Here is a 22,027-nt window from a genome sequence, read left to right on the forward strand (position 1 = left end):
AAAATATGAATGGGTCCAATTTATATATTTATAGGGAACATCAAATATTCTTCTTTTTTGTCCCATTACTGTTGAATTATATCCATTAACCAGACTTAGAAATCAAATATATCATTGAGGATCTTTTCTCACATGTTATATACTAATCTGCTTGTGAAGAATGTTTGGTATTGTTAAGCAATAAACACTCACAAGTCACAATACATCTATATTGTCTTCTTAATATTCGATAAATCTATGTCTACAATTAGTAGGCTATTAAGGACACCACTAGAGAAGATGAACCACATGTCACTGGCCGTTGCTCATGATGCCGAGGAGATTGAGGAAGAGATTGATGACGTCCAGGTAGAGACGAATGGCAGCATGGATATACTCGTCGTAGTTGAGTTTCTTGATCAGCTGGTTCGTATCATAGATGATGTAACCGCAGAACACGATTGAAGCTAATCCGCTGAATATCATCGACGATAGCTTCCCTAGAGGGTGGAATAGCTGCATTTCGTTTCATCAGTTAGCCTGTAAGAACATAAAGACTCTTGAAACTATGAATGGATTGGAGAGTTAGTAAGTACCTGCAACAGAGTGAAGACGAAGATAATGAGGAGTGCACCAAAGAGGAATGGTCCAAGGAAGGAGAAATCATGGCCTCTCTTTACTGCCCAGAAGGTGTAGATCGTCAGCCCAAAGACCATCGCAGCTGTGAGAATTGCAGCCTCCATAACAATCCTCCCTGCTTTTCACAAGAGTTAGGTAGAAATTAGATTCTAACCATCAATCAGATCACATTGTTTCTTTTTCAGTAAATGGTGTAACTTTAGCTATAGAAACATATGTAACTTGGTTTCTTGACAGAATCATGATTTGCCCTGTTCCTCTTTTTCATAATTTACCATGTCCGAATAATCAAGATACTAAAGTTTCAAACTTTTATAGTACTACCTACCTAGTCAAGATCACACCAGTACTGCATCTGAAACAAGGATCTAGATTCAACACTATCTCCACAGAGAACAATCCAACACTAGAAGCAGACCATATCTCTGTACTGTAACCATACATACCTTTGGAAAGAGAGCAGCAAATCCCCACAGAGAAGGAAATGGAGAGAGTGAAGATGGATAGAACAATGCAGTTAATGGGATGCTTCTTCTCAAAAGCCAACAGAGGCCACAGCACTACAAAACAAAACACATCAAAGACAAACCTCATCAAATCCAAATCACTGAAACGTCTCCACTCTCCAACACTCTCTATAAACCAAATCGTTTAAAAATAGTAACAGTCAAGTGATGAATCAACACAGCAACAAAGCTTATACAAGATCAACGAAACTCAATATCTAGTAGCAAAAAGCTAAGCTTTTTTTGTGTGAATCGAACAAGTAAAGTAACTCAAAACCCTAAGACTAGCACAAACCCTAACAAAGCATGAAATCGAAAGATCAACAAAGAGAACTATGTAAAAAAGGAGACGTAACGGAGTAAAGGAAGAAGAAGGATGGCGAAAAAGACGACGTGGCCTGGAGTAGTCTCGATGATGAACTCAGGAATCGGACGGACGAAGAAGAACACGGCGGAGACTCCGACGGTGAGGATCATCTGAAGAGACAAGATGCTGTAAACTTTCCTTATGAAAGCCCAACGAAGCTCCGAGCTTTCTTTCATCCCCGGATACAGCTCGTCACCAACACCAACACCAACAACACCAGTTTCAATGTCAGATTTCGCCATTTTTGGTTTTCTGAAATCACGAAAGCTCTGAAGAAGAAGAAGATGAGAGATCAAGTAAGTGAGGTTTATGAGATTTTCTCAGGAAACTTACAAGGAAAGTGACAGGAAAGTTCATAAAAGGGAGGGTAACGCTGGTGTTACTGTTCCGTCACTGTAGTAACACTAACTAACCAATTAGGTTCCGCCACGTAGAATACATTGGACGGCGTTTTATCGCGGGTGTGTCAGTGTGACTGTGTAACCAATATTGCCGGGAAAGTATGGGTTTTTTGTGAGATTCATAGTCACTGCTCTGTTCTTTTGCTTCTCTAGACAATCCAATGATATTACGCCACGTGGCAAAGTGCTGGTTTTATGACTGACGTCGTTTATATATTTTCTTTGTCGTAACTACAAAAAATAGAAAGGGCACGATACTTGTACATAATAAAGCTTGTTGTGCTGTTTATAGATTAGAGATGCTTATATTGGTAATGATGAATTGAATATTTTGTTCGACGAGATTAAATACTGATTCAGTGAATTCAATACATTGTTATTAGTGAATATACCTACCCATGCTAATGACATTTACACTTGTTACCTAACTTTGTAATTGTCACAACCACTAATTAGAATATCTAGCTAGCTATGGCAAATGACGATCTAGTTGAGTTGATGAAGTGTTAATGGATGATTTTAAGAGATTTAGAAAGTTCACTATAGCTAGCTAATAATGGTATTTGAATATGAATTACTAAACTAAAGGCTTTTTGGTTTATTAATATAGCTTTTGTACATGTGGATCAAGGCAAAAACTTAACCAAAAAGTCAAGAAAATGTGTTTCGTAGGCCGATATCTAAATGGTGTACGTAAAAAGTTTAAGAATCTGACTACTTGAAGACAAAAAACAAAATATGAGTCATCAGTCATGAATCATGACTCATAATTGTATACTTTAAGATTATACATTGTATTAAGATAGCTCAAATTAATAGGAAATGGACTCAATTGAGAAAGCAAATTAAATAAACAAATTGTGATCCTGTTTACACTACTTAGACGAGGTACATATACAACTATGAATTTGCGTACCCTATTCTCTTCCCCGAATTCGAGTGACGACCTGAGCGAGGGAGAAGTATACTTTTGCGGACCTAACAACCTATTCTCTTCCTCGAATGCGAGTGACGACCCGAGGGAGAAGTATACTTTGCGGACCTAACATCAACGGAAACTATGAGCTCGACTATGTTGTAATCAACTAAGTCGAACAATCTCCAACAATAGTAAAAACTAGAAGTAGTCCGAGTCTATAACATTTGTGGCCGTTTGAAGTTCATTGGAAATTTATGGGAGACTTTAAACTACAAACAAACTAAAAGCCCATTGGGTTCTTATTATCTTATACATGAGAAAAGTTTCAACTAGATATGGACTTTGTGTACACACATTGGTTTGCATGAAGAAACTGATAGAATAGTTTTATAAGAAGAAGTGGGGTAGAGAAGAATTAATTGAAGTTTCCAAGTGTAGGATGGTGTCTATGAACCTACTCAAGGACTGTTCTCTGATGTTTATCTAAAACCATATATATGAAAGAAAAAAAAGTATCCTTTGATGCGATAGATTTGACAATGCACTTCTCATTTTCTCTTCTTTTTTCTTTCAAAAGCCACCCACATTTACTTAATTTTTCTTCGTTTATTATTTACCATTGATATCTTATGTATGATTCCTGAAAGCAAATTAATTAACAATACTAAGGACATCCACATGTATTTGTATGCTTCTCGTTTATATTCCTTTTATGGCTTCTCGTGAATATTTATTGGCTTTGTTCTTTAGTTGCTAGGATAGATCTTGGTCGCTCCTTTGACCACGAAAGAATCACCAAGAAAAACCAAATTGTCAACATAAAGTAATATATTGGTATCATTTTAATTTTTCAATATGAGATACCGTGAAGTTTGTGTAGTTGGGAAAGGAATAAACAAAAATGTCAATAAATTGTCTGGCTTTATAAGTCTATCAAAGAAAGTTGGTTTATTTCATTTTTTTTTTGCTTGTTTATTTTATTTATTAGTTTAGTGTTTTTAATCAAAAAAACTATTAAGTTTGACGGCGCTAAACTTAGTAAATATTTTTTTTTTTCAAAATTTTCGTGTTGGCTAAAATATTTTTTAGTAAAAAGATAAATACAGTGGTTTCTATATATTAAAAAGAATTATTATTGGTTAATATGTGAAGTCTACAATTTTCTCATTTATATACAGTAAATTCTACTATACTTTTCAAACACATTTATTAACAAAATATTATGATACTAGTATCTGTTATTATTTAGATGATTCTAACTCCAATTGCCAAACAATTTTGAATATTCTTAAATTTACCAAAAAAAAGCTTGTTTCAAATATTTTAATATCGAATAACCATTACATCTAAACAAAAAAGAAGATCTATATATTTATTAAATGAGAAATTTAAGAATTTATTTATCATTACATACCTAGTTTGATCTACTAAAACACATGGTGTGAATTGTGGTTGTTACACAAATAAAAATACTCAAAAGTACTATGTCTTATATCAACAACTAATTTGCACACTAAGACCATCCTCGATGGTAGGATTTAATGAGTGTATCTTAGGATTAATTTAGTAATTAATATTAAAAGTGTAGAGTTTAAGATATGTATTTTTGTTTTCTGTTTTTACGTAGGATTATTGGTAGATTCTTAAGTTTGGTATCTTAGAAAAAAAATATTAATCAAAAAAAAATTAACAATTTTAATTATTAAACACTTAATAATTATTGCAAAATAAAATTTTTAAAACATATATAAGTTACAATTTATTGCATAAATAACATAAAACACAATTAATTTAAACATGATTTATTTCAACACCCATTTAGAAACTGCCACGTCACAGCCTCTTAAACTTTCTTTTGTATCTTATATAAAATACGGTATCTTATATTTTAATTAACATTTTGATTTAATTTAAATGTCTAATTTACCTAAGATATGCTTAAGATGCTAGTATTGATGATGCTCTAAGGGACGTCTTTCTTCAGGGCTTTTTCGCACCAAAACACCGCACTAATTCTTTTGCAACGTTTGCAGAAATGGTTATCAAAAACTGTTGGCATTGCTGCATTGATCGATCATCCATCAGTCCAAGTGGCTTCAGATTGTGTGAGAACTCGTTATTTAAAAAAAATTTCGTTTATCTGCTGTAGTTTATATAGTTTTAAATTTTGGATGTTGTCTACTTTGAAAACAACATGTCTAAATCGTATTTGTGGTTCAGTTTTTGATTTTGATTTTAAAACATTCTCCAATATATCTAAAACAATGCAGATTGCATAATGTTTTGTACCTAAATACTGATTATTGCTTGTCCATCCTGATTATTCAATTGGTAACCAAAGGAAAAGTTAAATATCATATCGTCTTTAATATATGCTACAAATCAACGTCATCAACTTACTATTAGAACCAAAAAGCAAATTAGGTATATGCTTAAACGAAAGCATTTTTAGTATGAACAATATACAAGATTTTCCTCGGAGAATGGACAAAACAAAGTTTTTCTTCTTCAAAAAGAGAGAAGTGAAAAAATAATTTTTACGAGAAAAGTGGAAGCTATATATGTCTGTACAGTCCACCACCAACCCAACCAAACCCATCACATCAGTCTCATCTCTGTAAAAAAACACTCTTTTTGATTATTGCTTTTATTTTTCCTTTCTCCTGACCCCTTTTGACATTATTTTACAGTTTCGTATAAACACACTCATTACTTTGCTTTTCTTCTCTTCACGTTAAATATGCATTCGTTTTTGTTCTTTTGTTTGATGAAACTACTCAGCAACGTCCGTACGTAAATAACCAAATCATCGCACTTAAAATCTTTGCTTAAGAAAGTGTTATAGACACTTCACTTAGACCATGTCCAATACAGATTTTTAAGATGGAGTATTATACTACTTTATGTTACTATTACAGAAATAATTTTTTTGTCGTCTGAAATTTTATTAAAACCCAGAGAAAGATACAAGTTGAAATACATATGCCGATGGATTTAGAAATATTTCCGGAGACATTAGTCCAAAAAAGAGAAACATAGCCCAAAGAACGGGAAAACAAATTAAAACAACATCTAAACAAAATTCTAAAAAACAAACATACTTTGCGGATAAATTACAATCCAAACCATAAAATTGTGCAAAAGCAAAAGAGACTCCTACCAAACTTTCTTATAGAAACTGAGAACGTCGGAAGCACCAATAAAACCGGAAGACTTCACACCGAAGCCCCAGAGTTACTATTACAGAATCTAAATTACATTAAAGAAAAAAGAGTGAAAAATTGTAAAATCTTGATTCTTGAAAGATGTTCGTTTTGATATATACAACACCATGCACGCAGGCTAGTTGTTACTATTATTATTATTATTATTTAGTCAACGTTTTGAGTCGAGTACAATGTCCCACACCACGACCAATAGGACAGTGGTTAGAAGTTAGTGTTTACGTGTTTCCAATTTATTTTCAAAGCTCATTATACTCAATCACCTTTATGCCATCCATCTACACAAATTTACAAACTTCTATATGAACCAGGACCAAAGGTCTTGGTCTAGCTCTCGTTTCGACCCCCGATATATAACACGAAACGAGAGTCGAGACCAAGTCGATGCTATTTCCAAATACTAAAATAAAAAAACGTAGAGTCAAATTGGTACATTATCTCACTAACTAGGAAAAAGATAACATAGTAGTATTGGTAAAAGAGAGAAAGGAGTTATAAATTCAGATGATATATGAATTAAAGGGAACAGAGTATGCAGTACGACACGAGTACATATGCGGCTTTGTAGTGAAATTGGGAAAAACTCCAAACCATAAATGCTTTTACCACTTTTTCACATTCGTTTCCAATAATAATATTTTTATTTTTTTATCACTTTTATTTTTTAAAATTATGGTCCTGCTGTAAGACTTACACGTGCAAGTACGATATAAAAATATTAATCATGATTATAGTATATGTAAAAGATAAAACTTATTAATAAAAAGAAATTATCATCAAAGAGTAATAATGAAAATCTAACATTAGCTTAGCTGTCAAGGGGACAAAACCTATGAGGGTCCAAACAAACATGCATAAGCTGACAAATTAGTAAAAGTACCTTAGTAAGTAGTAGTAGTAGTAGTAGTATTTGTTTTGTTAATAGGGGTTTTGCTTGAAAATATGAGGCAAATCACTTAATTTTACTGATAAACACTATATGGGAAACACAAAAAACTATTAAATCCATCATCACACATTTGTTTTTGGCAGATTTTTGTCAAATAATTTCATCCAAGGTACTTTACTAGTTTCAAAAATATTGAAAAGGGAACAATTTGATTAAGTGAACAATCCAAAATAATTTCAACAAATGTTTTTTAAATCATTTTTTTTAATGGATGGTTGATTTCTATATATTCCACATTGTACAATGTTAATTTTACCATTCAAAACATGTATTAAAATTTCAAGTTTTTTTTTTCCGAGGTAATTTTGCTAGATATTCATTATAGATATATCAAAAAAATACCCCTAACATCACCAAATTAGTAGGAGTAAATAATTTTTTGATAAAATTCATAATTATTTAACTAATGTTTTATTTTGGGAAACTTTTTTCTATTACTTTATCATAAGAATATTCAGCTATTTCACTATTTATACATGTCTAAAACCTTTGCCAATGCATGTTACTAATTACAAACCATGTGTGTAACAGTTTTACAGAAGCTTAAGCTTGATTATCCAAATCTTCAAGATGGGCAGGGATACTGTTAACGTCCAGGTTGAAATCGACAAAATTTGATATAGTTCAGGTTGGTTATTTGAATTGAAAGCTGGTTTGGGTTATAAAATTCAGAGTAAGCGAGTTTGGGTATAAAAATACCTTCGGGAAATAATTTGGGTTGATTTTCCCCGTTTTCCGTAACAATTTTATCTTCTCACAAGTTCTACACTAACTACATATAAAATAGTTTCAAGTTTTTTTGTTCTTACAAAAGAGAAGACAAGAAACACACTACCCAAATTAGACATCTGCAATACTAATTGGTTCAACAAAGAAGCAAGTGTCATTATAGAGTAAAATGAATGGAGTACTCTTTCTCATCTCTCACACTCTCTCTTTCTCGGTAATATCACCACCCAACCCCCAAAGTTTTTTGCTTTTTCCCAAAGTCCTCAATTTCTTCACATGACCCAAATTTATATATATATAATATTAACAACATTACTATAAGATTTTTCATTACAATAACTAATCAGAAAAGCACAAGAAATGAGGAATAAAGAAGAAAGAACAAAACAAAAAGAATTTTAAAAAACGCTTCTTCTCAATTGTTTTAAAGTAGTAATTTAATTTGATCAAACTTATTAGTAATATTTAGGGCATGAAGAGCTTGTTGTTACACTTGCACCGCCAAGCTTCAGGGTAATACTCCAAAGGCATACTCAAACCTGGTTGAATCGGTACGTGAACCGGTTTACACGGCTGACATCTCCCACACTTGGATCTACACGTTGGTGGTGATGAACCCGGTCCTCCAAACCGCTTGTTATCCTCTATGAACCCACCCGGTAAACCCGACCCGGTTCTCTGACCAATCCATCTACCATCTGGTAAACATTTGATAAAACACCGAGTTAAGTTAACCCACTCACCATTTACAGACATTAAAAAACATTTAACCATTACCTTAGAAAATCAAAATCAAGAAAATCAAGAAAGTCAGGAAAATCACCTTAGAAAATCAAAATCAAGAAAATCAAGAACTTAGAATATATAGCAAATAAAAAGAAACATATATACCTCAAAAACATATATTTTCAAAACAAAATAAAGCAAAATTTAGTAAGAAATCACCTTAGAAAATCAGAATCAAGAAGATCAAGAACTTAGAGAATATAGCAAAGTTATCTTTCATTGGGTTCTTACCGACGGAGACTGAGGAGGCGGAGAAGAGGTGAAGGAGGGCCAATGCGGTGAGTACAGCTAAAAGAAAGCGACGGCGTCGGCGGCGGAGAGCTCCCATTAGTCAAGATACCGGCGAGAGTGCGCACGTTAGCAGCAAGAGAGACAAGTGTTGTTGTGGTGTTGAAATTGTGGTTTTATTTTTCTGAGTGAGAGAGAGATCTCTTTTGGGTTTATGTTTTGAGTGTGTTTGGGGTTTGGGGTTATTCATTTTGGTCTTAAGTCAAAAGAAGCTTAGATAGAGAGAGTGTGTGTGTGTGGGTGACTGTGAACAGTAAAATAATAGACTCATGAGTTTAGATTTTGGAATCCAAATATTAAATTCAAACTGCTATTGTCTTTTTTTTTCTTTTTGTTTTTCTAATTTGACTGTATTTTCTCTTTCCTTATATATATATCTTCAATAACACTTTAGTGAGAGTGTTCACTTCTTTTTTTTTCATCTAATATTATTGATAATACTTGGAAGGATACCCAAAAAAAATACTCTATTTGTTTCACATAGTATGATGTTTTAAAGATTGATGTTGTAGATTAAAATCTTTATTTTATGTTTTTCAACACACGGCAGTTATTTAGTAGTTTATATTTTTTCTTTCTACTAAAAAGTAATTGTAAATTTTTTTTGTAAGCAAATACCTAACTTTGTCTTAATATGTGTGAAAAATTAAAACATCAATTTTTTTGAAATAGAGAAAGTACAATTTAAGCAGACAAAAAATAAAGATTTCTCAAAAGTCTAAAGTCCAAACAAGAGAAACTAAACTGACGGACGAAAGAATTATTCATGGTAACTAAGTATACATAAAAAAGCACAAACTAGAATTACAAGACAAAAATTTTAAAAGCCAAAACTACAAGTGAAAGTGTTCACTTCAAAAATAAAATGAAAACAAAATATGAATGTTCTTAAATGACTATATAATATTATGACAAGTAATTAAATAGTTGAGAGCAACACTAATGAGTGGGGGGCTCAGGAGTGTATAGGTTGGGATTTATGGAAATTTTTGGTCAGGTTTTCTTTTCATGTTTCTTTTTTATTTTGGCAACCTTTTGATGTTTCTTTTTCTTTTTAGGTTTCAGTCCTACCCTATATATATTTTTTACAACTATTAATTTCATTTTTTTCCCACAGCATGATAGATATGCATGAATCTCTCATTTATTTTTCTTTAGTTTCTTTCAGCTTTTCGAATATATTTTGGTGTCACGTTTCTCCTATTTTGTTTTGTCATTTCGTGTAGGGGTCTTGACTCTTCTGGCATGATCGCATGCACACGAATACGGAGTTATATATGATCATTTTGTATAATGCGAAATGAATTTTATCTTTAAAATCTATATATATATATATATATATATATATATATTCTATTATAGGTTCTAGTTACTAATCTTACTACTAGCTAGTTTTGATAATCCTTCTTACAAAGGTAAAAAGAAACCTATACACTAATTTATAACAATACAAATCAATATATATATATATATATAGATATATATGTTTGTGTAGAAAACTAATACACTAATATAAAAGAAATACGGATCAATCTATATGTTTTGTCAAAAAAGTAGGCAACCAAAATATTAAAAGTGATTTGTATGGTTGTAAATTTTTTTTTTTTTTTTTGTGTGACACAAAGTCCAAATTATTGAATAAATCTTTGACTATGTTGTGTATGTGTATGTGTATGTCAGTACGTGGAACATGGGTTGTTGTTGTTGTTGTTGTTGTTGTTGCTGGTTTATTTCTTTTAATGGTTGATCATGAGAGATTGTTTTATGCTTTTGATTGGACTTATAACACTTATTTTGAGACAATCGATATCTAAAACGTTACAATGCCACACAAAATTTGAGACAATACTTAGCAAAAAAAGATTTGAGACAATCTATATCTAAACATAAAAGATTTGTCTACAAAAGACAAGTGTATGTATGTATATACGATACGGTTGGGTTGTTTTGTGGTCGTTCGATTTATAGTCACCATCAGGATACTTCACATCGGAAGAAACCATAAAACAGAAAAAGAGGCCCAAGAAAAAGACTGAAAAGATGTAAATGGGCCTAGGAGAAGATAAGATGAGGCCCATTAAAGGATGGTGAAGTTTGAGTGTGAGTGTCGTCCCTACAAAGGGAGGAAGGAAACAAGTCCTGACTCACTGACTCATCCTCTGTACCCGACCCACGCACTCGCGACCCCTCTCCCCTGCACAAACATAACCTGTACGGTTCTTCAATCACTATTCATCTTTCTTTTTCTTAAACCAAAAAAATGTATAGTAGTTCCATATTCATTGAATTGTACTCGAATATGTAGCTGTTCATATCCATATGAAAATCTTTACCACTTACAAAACTATATTAATATCCATAATATATAACTTTGTTTGTTTTTCTATGATAGATAGCTAAGCTATGATAAGCCTTTTTTTTTTGACATTACCAATAATTTCAAAGAAAAAAACTTCATATTTAATTCTAACAAAAATGAAAGAATAAGTTAATCGGTCGACAAAAAATTTACATAGAAATTTACGAGTTCAACAACAAAATGGTGAACTAGGTCAAGTTAGTCTCTCACAAGATTGTAATCAATACGTTTACAAGGACATTACACAAGAGCTTTTGTGTTCTGATCATCTTCTTTAATGAATAAACCTAGCTATATATGGTTATAACTTATTACTAAACTAGTAATCCGACTAAAATTTAGCTAGGAGTTTTACTTAGACCAACATTAATGGTGGGATCTTAACAAGTATTTTAAGCTAAGATTTGTTAAGATCTGATCTTAAATAATATAGGATCTTAACAAATCTTAGCTTAAGATACTTGTTACGATCCCACCAATAATGTTGGTCTTATGTTGTATGTTATATCCCAAAACCTCTTATGTAGTTCATTGTTGATTACAACCCAATATGATAAACTTACAGTTAGTATAATTACAAATTTACAATATTGTGTTTTATACTTTTGTTTTTATTTTATAATTACAGCATACAAAGATCAACAATATGTATTTTATTTTAAAACGTTTTAAATAAAAGATAATAGAGTAGGGTTTTTGGTGGTGAGTGTGGTGTTGCTGATATAGAAATGGCAGATGCATATCCTTGAGAGAGAGATTAAAGCCATGGTACCAACTTGGATCCATTTCTTCGATAACGACTCTTCCTATTTCCACTCTGTTTCTGTTCTTTTCTTTTTTTTTTTTTGATTTGTTTCCCTCTCTTCTCTTTAACTTATCTCTTCCACTACTCGCAATTCTAAACCGTTCTTTATGTTGAGTATACTGAAAAGATTGGTTTCTATATTGTCGTTGATTCAACGGGCTAGATAGAATTAGAGAGGGGTATTGTAACAGTGTTACCTGGTCCAATATCGAGTCTTGATTACTATATTTACAATGTCACTTATATACTTGTTTGTACATTATAACTTTAAAAGAGAGTGAAGTACTCCAAAGTCACAATTAAGTTCGACTTTTGATGTTATAAAAAGTTTACACGTTCTAGTCTCTCTTGCGTGTCCAAAAAGATTACGGATCATTGTTCGAAATTTCATATTCATCTAGTAGTAATAGGTCAGACTCATGTGAAATTTATATGTCTCCATCTTCGTCTTGTCAATTTATCACTCTCATGTATTTTTCAATCGTTTTTATTTTTTTTGGTATTCACTTCCGAAAATGACTAGTCTTCAATTTTTATTTATGTGGTGATACGTTTCTGTAAATGATCTACGTACCTTCATAAGAAATGTGAAGCCTCAAAATAGATTTACCAATAATAGATTTGTTTATTTCATTGGTGTTTACCAGTGATTTTTAAAATAAACATTTATGTTGTGTGTATGCTTTGAAGGTTAGAACAATTGTCACCACAGATGTAGATTGATGAAAGTGTCCCAAACTCCCAATGCTGGAAGGCTGATACAAGTGATCTCATTGGTTAGGGAGCCAAGCTGATACAAACCAGGCTGCGAGGTTACTTATACGATTAACTCCTTTAGGTTCCGAATGGTAACCATACCGCACTATAAAATCGCACCGCAACAGTGTTGTAATAGTGTCAAAATATATGCATATACATATATATCTATATATTTTCGTTACTATTTGAACCGCACTGTACTTCTCCCGCAATGAAAAACGCAGTTACCATTTGGAACCTTAATCACGTGTCGCAATCAAATCTCATCATTGAGTAGAAACATAAAAATTTGAAAAACATAAATTTTGTATTATTTAACAATTATTTAGACTATATATAAGCAGAATAAAATTTTATTCGAATTTATGTTGAAGACGTAGTTGTTACTTGATCATCTTCCACTAATTTAACAACTGTATAAAATGAAGTAAACCAAACAAAATAAAATCGTAAGAAAAAATAGATATTCCATTGTTAAAAAAGACATAATCGACCAAAACAAATTGATGATTCTCCATCCATCTAGACTAAAAGTAGTATACAAACAAAAAAAACAAAAGATAATTTTTTCTATTTTTAGAATAACTCTTATCCATTTATAGAAATAATTAATTAGTTACTAATCCACCAATGTCACATGCAAATTGACATCCCACTTACTAATAAACAAAAAATATACTCTACTTCTTTTTTAAAATCATTTTTTTTTCTTTGTTTCTCATGCTATATTATTGTTTAAATTAACATAAACTGTTTAGCTTTTAAATAAAAATAATCACCACAAGATTTTTCACTCAAAATAATAATAATTGAGATACTTATCAAAGTATGATTAAGCAGTAGTAGGATGCTTACGTGGCAGTCTAGGGAGCTTCCTGCTCCAAAAAAAAAAAAAAAAACCATTCCCCTAAAATTGAAAGCCCATAGGAGAGACTTAACTTCTTCACTCTTTCTCTCTTTTTCTCTTTTTCTCTTTTTCTCTTTTCTCTCTCTTTTCTCTCTCGCTCGCGATTCTGATTTTACCCTTAAAGCCCTCCGATTATTACGAAAACGCCACTGCTCTCTCGCCGTGGGGGATCCGGTGAGGCCGTTAGGCCGGAATCTGAGATAGAGGAGGAGATGGATGTTGGAGTATCTCCGGCGAAGTCTATACTTGCGAAGCCTCTGAAACTGTTGACTGAAGAGGACATTTCTCAGCTCACTCGCGAAGATTGTCGCAAATTCCTCAAAGAGAAAGGTCTTTTTCACTCCTTCCTTCTTCTTCGTCTCCTTCCTCCGGTCTTATTGTATTCTCCGGGGAGGATCTTTGGTCTCTGATTTTTTTTGCTTCCGTAGTCAATTTTTGAATTTCTCTATTCTCTCGGAGGTTTTTTTTTTCTTTCTTTTTTGCTTGAGAATGGCGGCTGACACGTGTCGAAACAGGAATGCGCAGGCCTTCATGGAACAAATCTCAGGCGATCCAGCAAGTTTTATCCCTTAAAGCTCTCTTTGAGCCTGGCGACGATTCCGGCGCCGGAATCCTCCGTAAGATCCTCGTTTCTCAGCCGTCAATTCCGCCTCCGGTTAGCTTTTTTAGACTTCGCACATAAGAAGCTAATTAGAACTCTTTAAGTGTTTTTGGTTGGTTCTGATTTGGGGGAAATTGTTGCTCTGTGTGCTTGTGTGAGTACAGGTTACATCAACTTCGATTGAGCCAAGTAGCGAGCTCGAAGCTTGTGGTAGGAATCCTTTTCAAGAAGATGAAGGTCCTTGCCATAGAAGGGATTCTCCAAGATCAGCTGAGTTTTCCGGTGGTTCTGCTCAGTTTGTAGCTGAGAAAGATAGCTTAAAGACAGTTTCCCCCAGGTTTACATTTTTAGTCTATAATACTCTTTGAATGTTGTTTAATCACTTGAGAGTATAGCTATAATCAATTTGTGATGTGAGGAAGTATTTGGTTTGATATTTTATTCTTAGGAATAGAAAGTTTCTATATGGATCATGTCTTTGATGGTGGATTGGTCAGACAGTAATTAGGTTAAAAGAGTCAGAAAGATGCTTTATTTATCCTGCAGTTGGTGTTTCCAGATCTTCTTGGTTCTGTTCTACTCTTGTTATTTATTTTGGTGAAAGGACTATGTCAATAAGGATTGGTATGCCTTGATGTGATCATTGCTAGTCAACAAAATTACTTACCCCATTGGTCAATATGATTTGTGAATTCTGTAATGATTTCTTTTTAGTAACAAGAGTTTAAGTGGAAGGTCGCTGCCATTATGTGTTTGATGCTCGATAGACGAATTACTGTTCAGTGTTGTTCAAACAAGTTGTTTTAAACACTTTTCTCTAATGTTGCATCAGAAGTCCAGCTGAAACAAGTCCGCTGGTTGGACAAATGACGATATTCTATAGTGGAAAAGTGAAAGTATATGATGGAGTACCACCTGAAAAGGTAAATGAACAGCATTATTCTGTCCAGCCTGAAAAGAAATCAACTTTGATGGCATGTTTTTTGATGATGCATCCTGTACATTGGTCTGCAGGCGCGGTCAATCATGCACTTTGCAGCTAATCCAATTGATTTTCCTGAAAATGGTATTTTTGCCTCTAGTAGAATGATTTCGAAGCCCATGAGTAAAGGTAAGCTTTTGCTAAAATGTCTAATCTGCTTTTCAGTTAATGGATAGCTGATTTCACACTTTAAATGATTTTGTTTTGAATGATCTAACTGCAAAATGTGAATTGAGCTTTATCTCAAGCTTTTCATACAGATAGAGTAGATTTTTAACTGTGAAAGGATGCATGGTTAAATAACTGAAGCACCATCTCTAAATGCTGCATGGTGTTTCTACCCATACTAGCTTGTGTTAAATATATGCAGATGCTTTTGTACCATTTTTGTGATTTTGATTTCAGATGATCAATCTTGTTCAAAAGCATCTGAAATTCTGATCTGATTTTGCAGAGAAGATGGTGGATCTTCCCCAATATGGCCTTGAAAAGGCCACTGCTTCTCGTGATTCTGGTACAAACAGTGCTCATATTACCTTATAAAGATATTGAAACCTGATATATAAATGATACTTAAAACATCTGAGAAGGAAATTTTGTCTACCGCTTCACCTCTAAATGCAACGCTAATAGTCTTTATTTAAGTCAGATAAACTTCCTTGCTTGGCCTGTGTGATATATATGACTTGGAAATTCTCTTAATTTAACAACCCTTCTGGTGTTGTTGGTCTTTTTGAAGATGTGGAGGGTCAAGCGAACAGAAAAGTGTCATTGCAAAGATACCTTGATAAGCGGAAAGACAGGTGCGTTAAAGGAACAGCCGTTGTTGCAATAATGTTGTGTACACACTTGCGCTTATTCCAAAATCGCTGAATAATAATTAACATTTATTTCTGAGCAGAAGATTCTCCAAAACCAAAAAGGCTCCAGGAGTTGCATCATCTAGCTTGGACATGTTTCTGAATCGTCAGCCACGGATGAATGCTGCATATTCACAAAACCTTAGCGGCGCAGGGCTCTGCGAGTCACCTGAGAACCAGACAAAAAGTTCAAATCTCTCAGTTGATCTAAACAGCGATCTAAACAGTGAAGGTATGAATAATCACTGAAAAACATTCGTTTAAATGGTTCCCAATGGTTTCGCCTGACCAATTCTTGACGCTTGTTTTCTAGATCTGTAACAAAACCTGAAGGGTGAGATTCCGGGTCACAAGGCGAGCTGTAAAGCTCAATACATGAAAGAACAGTAGCTGTTCTTTTGTCAATTTGCCACGAAGTACAAAAAGCAAAAACAATGAATGTTCTCGTTCATTGTGGAAGAAACAGGGCTTAAAAAGATTTGAGCTGAATCAGTGTCTAGTTTTGTTTTACGGCTTGTATCCCATCTTTTTTGGTCTGTAGTTTTGAGTAGGTTAGGGACAAGAGAGGATGTGGCGGTTTGTATTATGTAATGTAAATGCTGTCTTTATAATGAGAGACCTTATTGATGATGATACCAAATCTTGAGGTTCTAATCAAAAAGACAACTTCTTTGTGATGAGATAATTAATTTGTTTATTCTCAAGACATGTGAGATTTGCAACAATTTTGCTATCTAAAGTACATAGTTTGTTTTTTCTATAATGATGATCGGGAAAAGCATCTCTGTGGCTGACCGATAATTAGGGGTATTTTAGTCATTTCACTTAAAGATTTGTTTTTGATTTGATTATTATTAGTTTTTATGTTTTGAAAAAAGAATCATTTGAGTATCATCAAAATCATCGCGTGGTTTTGAAGACGGAGAGGAATAAGGCCTAACGGAGAAGACGATGGGTGAAGCGGTGAAGGTATGGTTTTTGATATTCTTCTCCTCTGCTTCTGATTTGATTATGAGAATCATCGATAGTTTCTAGTTATCTGCGACGCAATCATCAATCGCCGATTGTTTTCAGTTAGGTTCGGGTTTGTGATTTGATTCGTTTCGGCGATTTTCGAATCATCATCTCGGATTTTGAAATCGATGATAATTTCTCTCAATTTTGATGTTATATCATAGTTAAAACTCTGATTTTGTAATGCCCTGAACATGTTTACAGATTTTGTAATGCCTGAACATGTTTTTTTTCCCATTTGGATGTGTTTTCTTTGCTTAGCATACCAAAAATGATCTCTTTGTGTGTGTTTGTGCTTTTACAGGATCTAAGAGAAGAAGTGATACAGGCATGGTATATGGATGATAGCGAGGAGGATCAAAGACTTCCTCACCACAAGGATCCTAAGGAGTTTGTATCTCTGGATAAACTTGCAGGTGTGTGTCTTCAATTCAATGTTGTTCTCTTTGTAATGCTTTTTATTGTTTTTTATTTCATGTGTAATGTTTGAGTGTGCAGAGCTGGGAGTACTTAGCTGGAGACTTGATGCTGATAACTATGAAACCGATGAGGATTTGAAAAAGATCCGCGAAACTCGTGGTTACTCTTACATGGTTTGTGAACTTTTTACATCTTTGTTTGCTATCTCATTATTAGACTTCAATGCTGAATTTTTACATTTGACTAGTCTTTGTTCTAACTCTCTAAGACTTTTTTACTCAATTGTAATACTTAACTGAAATGACACTGTTTATGAAAAACAGTTGATGGTTTGCAAACATTTTAATGTGTTTCAAGTCTTGGTTTGATGATTGAAAAGTGTTTAACAATTCCAGGACATTTGTGAGGTATGCGCGGAAAAGCTTCCAAACTATGAAGAGAAAGTAAAGAGCTTTTTCGAAGAACATTTGCACACTGATGAAGAGATCCGTTACTGCGTTGCAGGAAGTGGTAGGTACTTTTATTGGCTACTTTACTTGAAAAAAAAAAAATCGATATACGTATATAGTCGTCAATGTTCTTTTACTTTTACTTGGGAAAAGGATACTTTGATGTGAGGGATCGCAACGAAGCTTGGATTAGAGTATGGGTAAAGAAGGGGGGTATGATTGTTTTGCCCGCTGGAATATACCACCGCTTCACCGTGGACTCAGAAAACTATATCAAGGTTCATTGTTTTCTTCTCTTAGTCTATTTTATCATATATTTTTGCTTGCTTCAAAAACTGAAATATCTTGTTAAACAGGCAATGCGACTTTTCGTGGGTGAACCGGTGTGGACACCATACAATCGCCCGCACGACCATCTTCCTGCAAGGTACAACGTCCTGTTTTCCCCTTTTGTCTCATCAAAAGCATACCCTGTGTTTGTTTGTTCTCTCTAATGTTACCAATACAATATGATCAAGCAAGAACTTCTGATGTTTTACAGGAAAGAATATGTCGATAACTTCGTGATCAACGCCTCCGCTTAGGGAGGTCTCTCTCTCTCCCTTGCTTTCTGAAGTGAAGGTCGATAATATAAACAAGGCCCATATAATAAAGAGAGCTTTCCTCTCAATTATTGGATATTTATACGTGTACCTGTGTAGAATACTGGCTTTGGTATGCTCTTTGAGTTGTTGTAAACTTAATTACACTCTTTGATGGGTTTCTCTTTACCATCTTACTTGTATCCGTTTTACGATAAGACCAAGTATGATCATAAAAGAAAAACAACAGAAGTTTCTTTGTGCATGTATGAAATATGGTGAGTTCGTTATACACAAGTGTATTGTTTTGGGTTGTTTGTCAAAAACTAACAGTAACAGATTTGAAGTAAATAATGAAATAGTAAGGAAACAAACTGTGTGAATTGTGAAGTAGAAGTATAAGTAACATATCTCTCAGTCTATTTCTATTTCCTCTGTTTTCCAATTTCTTTTGGTTTTTTCTTAGTACAAATCAATCATCACATTGCAGAGTAGTAATTACATCTTATTCTCCTTGTTTTCTTGTCGAAAGACCAAAAAGATCGGATTAAAAAAGAAGTGTATATATATAATTAGCAGCCATGATTAGGTTTATATAAAAAAAATAAAAATAAAAAGAGAGACAAATCATACGTGGCAGTCTAGGGAGCTCCCCTGCTCCAGAAACCATTCCCCCAAATTCTAAGCCCATAGAATACTATTCGACCTTCACTCTCTCTCTCTTTTTCATGTCTCTCTCTCTTTCTCATTCTTCCTAATTTTGCCCCCAAACCCTTCCAATAATTACTGAAACGCCACTGCTCACTCGTCGGAACTCCGGTGAAGGAGGAGATGGAGGATGTAGGAGTGTCAACGGCGAAGTCTATACTTGCGAAGCCTCTTAAGCTACTCACTGAAGATGACATTTCTCAGCTCACTCGCGAAGACTGCCGCAAATTCCTCAAAGAGAAAGGTCTTTCTTCCTTCTTCTTCTTCCTTGTACCTTGTCGGAATTTTGTAAGCTCTCTGACTGACACGTGTACGGAACAGGAATGCGCAGGCCTTCGTGGAACAAATCTCAGGCGATCCAGCAAGTTTTATCACTTAAAGCTCTCTTTGAGCCCGGCGACGATTCCGGCGCCGGTATCCTCCGCAAGATCCTCGTTTCTCAGCCGCCAATTCCGCCTCGTGTGAGCTTCTGTTCTAATTTTGATATTTTGCTTCTTCTATATTACTTAATTTGGTGCTGAATTTTAGGGAAATTGTTGCTCTGTGTACTTGTGGATCCTTAGGTCACAACAACGTCGACTGAGCTAAGCAACGAGCTCGAAGCTTGTGGCCGGATTCCTCCATTTCAGGAAGATGATGGTCCCTGCCATAGAAGGGATTCTCCAAGATCAGCTGAGTTTTCCGGTGGTTCTGCTCATTATCCAGCTGAGAAAGATACCAACAAGACTGTCTCCCTCAGGTTTATATTTTCGTTCTTGAATCAGTGTGTTATGTGTGTGATCTTAAAAAGTAATTTGATATCACTTTCTTAGAGATAGAAACTATATGGTTCATGCCTTTGATGGTGGATTGAGTCTGACAGTATTTAGGGTTAGATTCACATCTTTTCAACCAGTCCTATGTGAGTTCATTGTGGCTTTCTTTGTATACTAAAGTTAGTGTTCTCCATTTCTTCTTGGTTCTGTCCAATGGGAATGATGGACTTGGAATGATCACATGCCTTGTTAACAGAAAGTTTTCAGTTACTGAGTTTTGTTTGTGTGTGGTAGTCCATCTTCGAAAGCTTAATAGAAGTTTTGCTATCATAATGGTGTTATATAAGTGAATTAACCACTCCAATGGTGTTTAAACAAGTTCTCTGTGATGTGGCATCAGAAGCCCAGCTGAAACTAATGCGCTGGTTGGGCAAATGACGATATTCTATAGTGGGAAAGTGAATGTGTATGATGGAGTACCATCTGAGAAGGTACATTATTCTGTCTAGCCTGAAAATAGAAATTTTGATGGCAATGTTTTGACCATTCAACCTGTATATTGGTTTACAGGCCCAGTCAATCATGCACTTTGCAGCAAATCCAGTTGACTTGCCTGCAAATGGTATCTTTTCTTCTAGTTGTATGCCCATGAGTAAAGGTAAGCTTTTGCGAAAGTGTCTGACTTCCTTTTCAGTTGATAGATAGATGATTCAAACTTGAAATCATTTTGTTTTGTATATCATCAAACTGGAAAAGTTAATGGACCAGCTTTTCTGATGCAGTACATCTTGTTTAGTTTTCTTTAGTCGCCGAACACAGCTTTTGTTTTGTCAAATCTGAATGGAAGCATGGTTATTGACCAGAGAAACATCTCTAAATGCTATACTAGCTTGTGATTATGCATTTCACCTTTTTGTGATAGTGATTTTACTTTCTTTCTTCTGAATTGAGTTTGGACTAGTCAATAGATAAACTGAAATTTTGAATTCTTATTGCAGAGAAGATGGTGGAACTTCCCCAAATTGGCCTTGAGAGGGTGAATTCTTCTCGTGATTTTGGTAGTGTTCATATTTCTAAATGATTCTGATTTCTAAGAGTAAAACTTGATTGACACTACTTTCACCTGTGCAATGCTATGCTTTTATTGTTAACTTGGAGGTGGATAAGCTTGACTTGCTTGTTGGCCTGTTATATGCTTTGAAGATAGTTGATTTAACCTTTGTTTTTATGTTGTTTTGGGTCATTATTATTAAGATATGGAAGGTCAGGCAAACAGGAAGATGTCGTTGCAAAGATATCGTGAAAAGCGGAAGGACAGGTGCGTTATATACTTAACGCTTAAAATTCAAAAACCGCGAAAAACTGATATGTTTTCTTTATGTGCAGAAGATTCCTTAAAGCCAAAAAGTCTCCAGGAGTTGCGTCCTCGAGCTTGGAAATGTTTCTAAATCGTCAGCCACGAATGAATGCTGCATACTCACAAAACCTTGGCCACACAAGATCTTCACTGCAGAGCGAGTCACCTGAAAACCAAAGAAAAAGTCCCAATCTATCAGTTGATCTAAACAGTGAAGGTAATAAGAAGACAATCGTATAGCTTAGTTAGATCCAATAGTTTTGGATGATTACACTCAAAAACTCTCTCATTGGTTGGGTTCCAGCAGATATTTAACAAGTTGCCAACACGTGGAGATGCTATTACTATTACCGGTGAAAAGGTGTTGGAAGCTCAATATATGAAGAGACTTTAATCTTCAGATCGGCTTGTTTGGGTATCCGGGTCGCACCCATAATTTTTTTGGTCTATAGTTTTGTTGTGTAGCTAAGTAGGTTAGTGGTAAGTTCTTGTTTCTGATTCTTTTTTGAGGAAGATATAGTCAGAGAGATTTGGCAAGAGGCAAGAACTTGTTTGTAATGTGTAAATGCTGTCTTAATATGACACTTTTTAACGAGAGACACTTTTCGCCAAACTGTCTTCTAACTACTTGATAACCAAAGCCTTCACTTCTTTTTGACCATTTCCAAACCACTAATTGTCAC

The 22,027-nt window shown here is 34.2% G+C and overlaps 5 protein-coding genes across 8 annotated transcripts; 3 read left to right on the plus strand and 2 right to left on the minus strand.

Annotated features, from left to right (window-relative positions):
• Nucleotides 1–85: 85 nt before the first annotated feature.
• LOC17879408 (protein LIFEGUARD 1) lies at nucleotides 86–1,993 on the minus strand. Its single transcript, XM_006286043.2, has 5 exons — nucleotides 1,825–1,993; nucleotides 1,481–1,743; nucleotides 1,065–1,178; nucleotides 576–733; nucleotides 86–495 (listed from the first exon to the last, which is right to left on the minus strand). Exons 2-5 carry the CDS (start codon nucleotides 1,731–1,733, stop codon nucleotides 292–294), a joined length of 729 nt encoding a protein of 242 aa, XP_006286105.1. The 5' UTR covers nucleotides 1,734–1,743; nucleotides 1,825–1,993; the 3' UTR covers nucleotides 86–291.
• A 6,038-nt stretch (nucleotides 1,994–8,031) lies between these two features.
• On the minus strand, nucleotides 8,032–9,022 carry LOC17880811 (EPIDERMAL PATTERNING FACTOR-like protein 4). Its single transcript, XM_006284740.2, has 2 exons — nucleotides 8,731–9,022; nucleotides 8,032–8,411 (listed from the first exon to the last, which is right to left on the minus strand). The coding sequence occupies exons 1-2, from the start codon at nucleotides 8,825–8,827 to the stop codon at nucleotides 8,179–8,181; spliced, it is 330 nt and encodes a 109-aa protein (XP_006284802.1). The 5' UTR covers nucleotides 8,828–9,022; the 3' UTR covers nucleotides 8,032–8,178.
• Nucleotides 9,023–13,656: 4,634 nt separating this feature from the next.
• On the plus strand, nucleotides 13,657–16,766 carry LOC17878338 (protein TIFY 4B). Of its 2 annotated transcripts, none has more exons than XM_023778225.1 (9): nucleotides 13,657–13,947; nucleotides 14,133–14,272; nucleotides 14,383–14,555; nucleotides 15,051–15,141; nucleotides 15,233–15,329; nucleotides 15,655–15,714; nucleotides 15,940–16,003; nucleotides 16,102–16,292; nucleotides 16,374–16,766. In XM_023778225.1, the coding sequence occupies exons 1-9, from the start codon at nucleotides 13,830–13,832 to the stop codon at nucleotides 16,379–16,381; spliced, it is 942 nt and encodes a 313-aa protein (XP_023633993.1). In that variant the 5' UTR covers nucleotides 13,657–13,829; the 3' UTR covers nucleotides 16,382–16,766. The 2 variants fall into 2 exon arrangements, with proteins under 2 accessions (XP_023633993.1, XP_023633994.1); XM_023778226.1 differs by having other exon boundaries at nucleotides 15,054–15,141.
• Nucleotides 16,767–16,924: 158 nt separating this feature from the next.
• On the plus strand, nucleotides 16,925–18,814 carry LOC17877990 (1,2-dihydroxy-3-keto-5-methylthiopentene dioxygenase 2). Its single transcript, XM_006284519.2, has 7 exons — nucleotides 16,925–17,029; nucleotides 17,379–17,490; nucleotides 17,573–17,667; nucleotides 17,890–18,004; nucleotides 18,097–18,221; nucleotides 18,300–18,370; nucleotides 18,485–18,814. Exons 1-7 carry the CDS (start codon nucleotides 17,012–17,014, stop codon nucleotides 18,525–18,527), a joined length of 579 nt encoding a protein of 192 aa, XP_006284581.1. The 5' UTR covers nucleotides 16,925–17,011; the 3' UTR covers nucleotides 18,528–18,814.
• Nucleotides 18,815–19,212: 398 nt separating this feature from the next.
• Nucleotides 19,213–21,948, plus strand: LOC17879102 (protein TIFY 4B). 3 transcript variants are annotated; one of them, XM_023778227.1, is made up of 9 exons: nucleotides 19,213–19,476; nucleotides 19,554–19,693; nucleotides 19,796–19,971; nucleotides 20,388–20,478; nucleotides 20,558–20,645; nucleotides 20,986–21,045; nucleotides 21,242–21,305; nucleotides 21,374–21,561; nucleotides 21,649–21,948. In XM_023778227.1, the coding sequence occupies exons 1-9, from the start codon at nucleotides 19,356–19,358 to the stop codon at nucleotides 21,657–21,659; spliced, it is 939 nt and encodes a 312-aa protein (XP_023633995.1). In that variant the 5' UTR covers nucleotides 19,213–19,355; the 3' UTR covers nucleotides 21,660–21,948. The 3 variants fall into 3 exon arrangements, with proteins under 3 accessions (XP_023633995.1, XP_006284163.1, XP_023633996.1); XM_006284101.2 differs by having other exon boundaries at nucleotides 21,652–21,948; XM_023778228.1 differs by having other exon boundaries at nucleotides 21,377–21,561.
• The last annotated feature ends 79 nt before the right edge of the window (nucleotides 21,949–22,027 follow it).

Source organism: Capsella rubella, unplaced genomic scaffold, assembly GCF_000375325.1.
Source record: "Capsella rubella cultivar Monte Gargano unplaced genomic scaffold, Caprub1_0 scaffold_7, whole genome shotgun sequence".
NCBI classification, from domain to species: Eukaryota; Viridiplantae; Streptophyta; class Magnoliopsida; order Brassicales; family Brassicaceae; genus Capsella; species Capsella rubella.

What these genes read in the sequence shown, in the direction of transcription:
- LOC17879408 (XM_006286043.2), bottom strand. Translation starts at nt 1,733, where the DNA reads ATGGCGAAATCTGACATTGAAACTGGTGTTGTTGGTGTTGGTGTTGGT. An exon ending in TTGCTGCTCTCTTTCCAAAG is followed by an intron (nt 734 to 1,064) that starts GTATGTATGGTT and finishes TGTGAAAAGCAG; the next exon opens with GGAGGATTGTTATGGAGGCT. An exon ending in TCGTCTTCACTCTGTTGCAG is followed by an intron (nt 496 to 575) that starts GTACTTACTAAC and finishes AACGAAATGCAG; the next exon opens with CTATTCCACCCTCTAGGGAA.
- LOC17880811 (XM_006284740.2), bottom strand. Translation starts at nt 8,827, where the DNA reads ATGGGAGCTCTCCGCCGCCGACGCCGTCGCTTTCTTTTAGCTGTACTC. An exon ending in CGCCTCCTCAGTCTCCGTCG is followed by an intron (nt 8,412 to 8,730) that starts GTAAGAACCCAA and finishes AATGTTTACCAG; the next exon opens with ATGGTAGATGGATTGGTCAG.
- LOC17878338 (XM_023778225.1), top strand. Translation starts at nt 13,830, where the DNA reads ATGGATGTTGGAGTATCTCCGGCGAAGTCTATACTTGCGAAGCCTCTG. An exon ending in CAAATTCCTCAAAGAGAAAG is followed by an intron (nt 13,948 to 14,132) that starts GTCTTTTTCACT and finishes GTGTCGAAACAG; the next exon opens with GAATGCGCAGGCCTTCATGG. An exon ending in TTCGAAGCCCATGAGTAAAG is followed by an intron (nt 15,330 to 15,654) that starts GTAAGCTTTTGC and finishes CTGATTTTGCAG; the next exon opens with AGAAGATGGTGGATCTTCCC.
- LOC17877990 (XM_006284519.2), top strand. An exon ending in TTACTGCGTTGCAGGAAGTG is followed by an intron (nt 18,005 to 18,096) that starts GTAGGTACTTTT and finishes ACTTGGGAAAAG; the next exon opens with GATACTTTGATGTGAGGGAT. An exon ending in CACGACCATCTTCCTGCAAG is followed by an intron (nt 18,371 to 18,484) that starts GTACAACGTCCT and finishes GATGTTTTACAG; the next exon opens with GAAAGAATATGTCGATAACT.
- LOC17879102 (XM_023778227.1), top strand. Translation starts at nt 19,356, where the DNA reads ATGGAGGATGTAGGAGTGTCAACGGCGAAGTCTATACTTGCGAAGCCT. An exon ending in CAAATTCCTCAAAGAGAAAG is followed by an intron (nt 19,477 to 19,553) that starts GTCTTTCTTCCT and finishes TGTACGGAACAG; the next exon opens with GAATGCGCAGGCCTTCGTGG. An exon ending in CGTGAAAAGCGGAAGGACAG is followed by an intron (nt 21,306 to 21,373) that starts GTGCGTTATATA and finishes CTTTATGTGCAG; the next exon opens with AAGATTCCTTAAAGCCAAAA.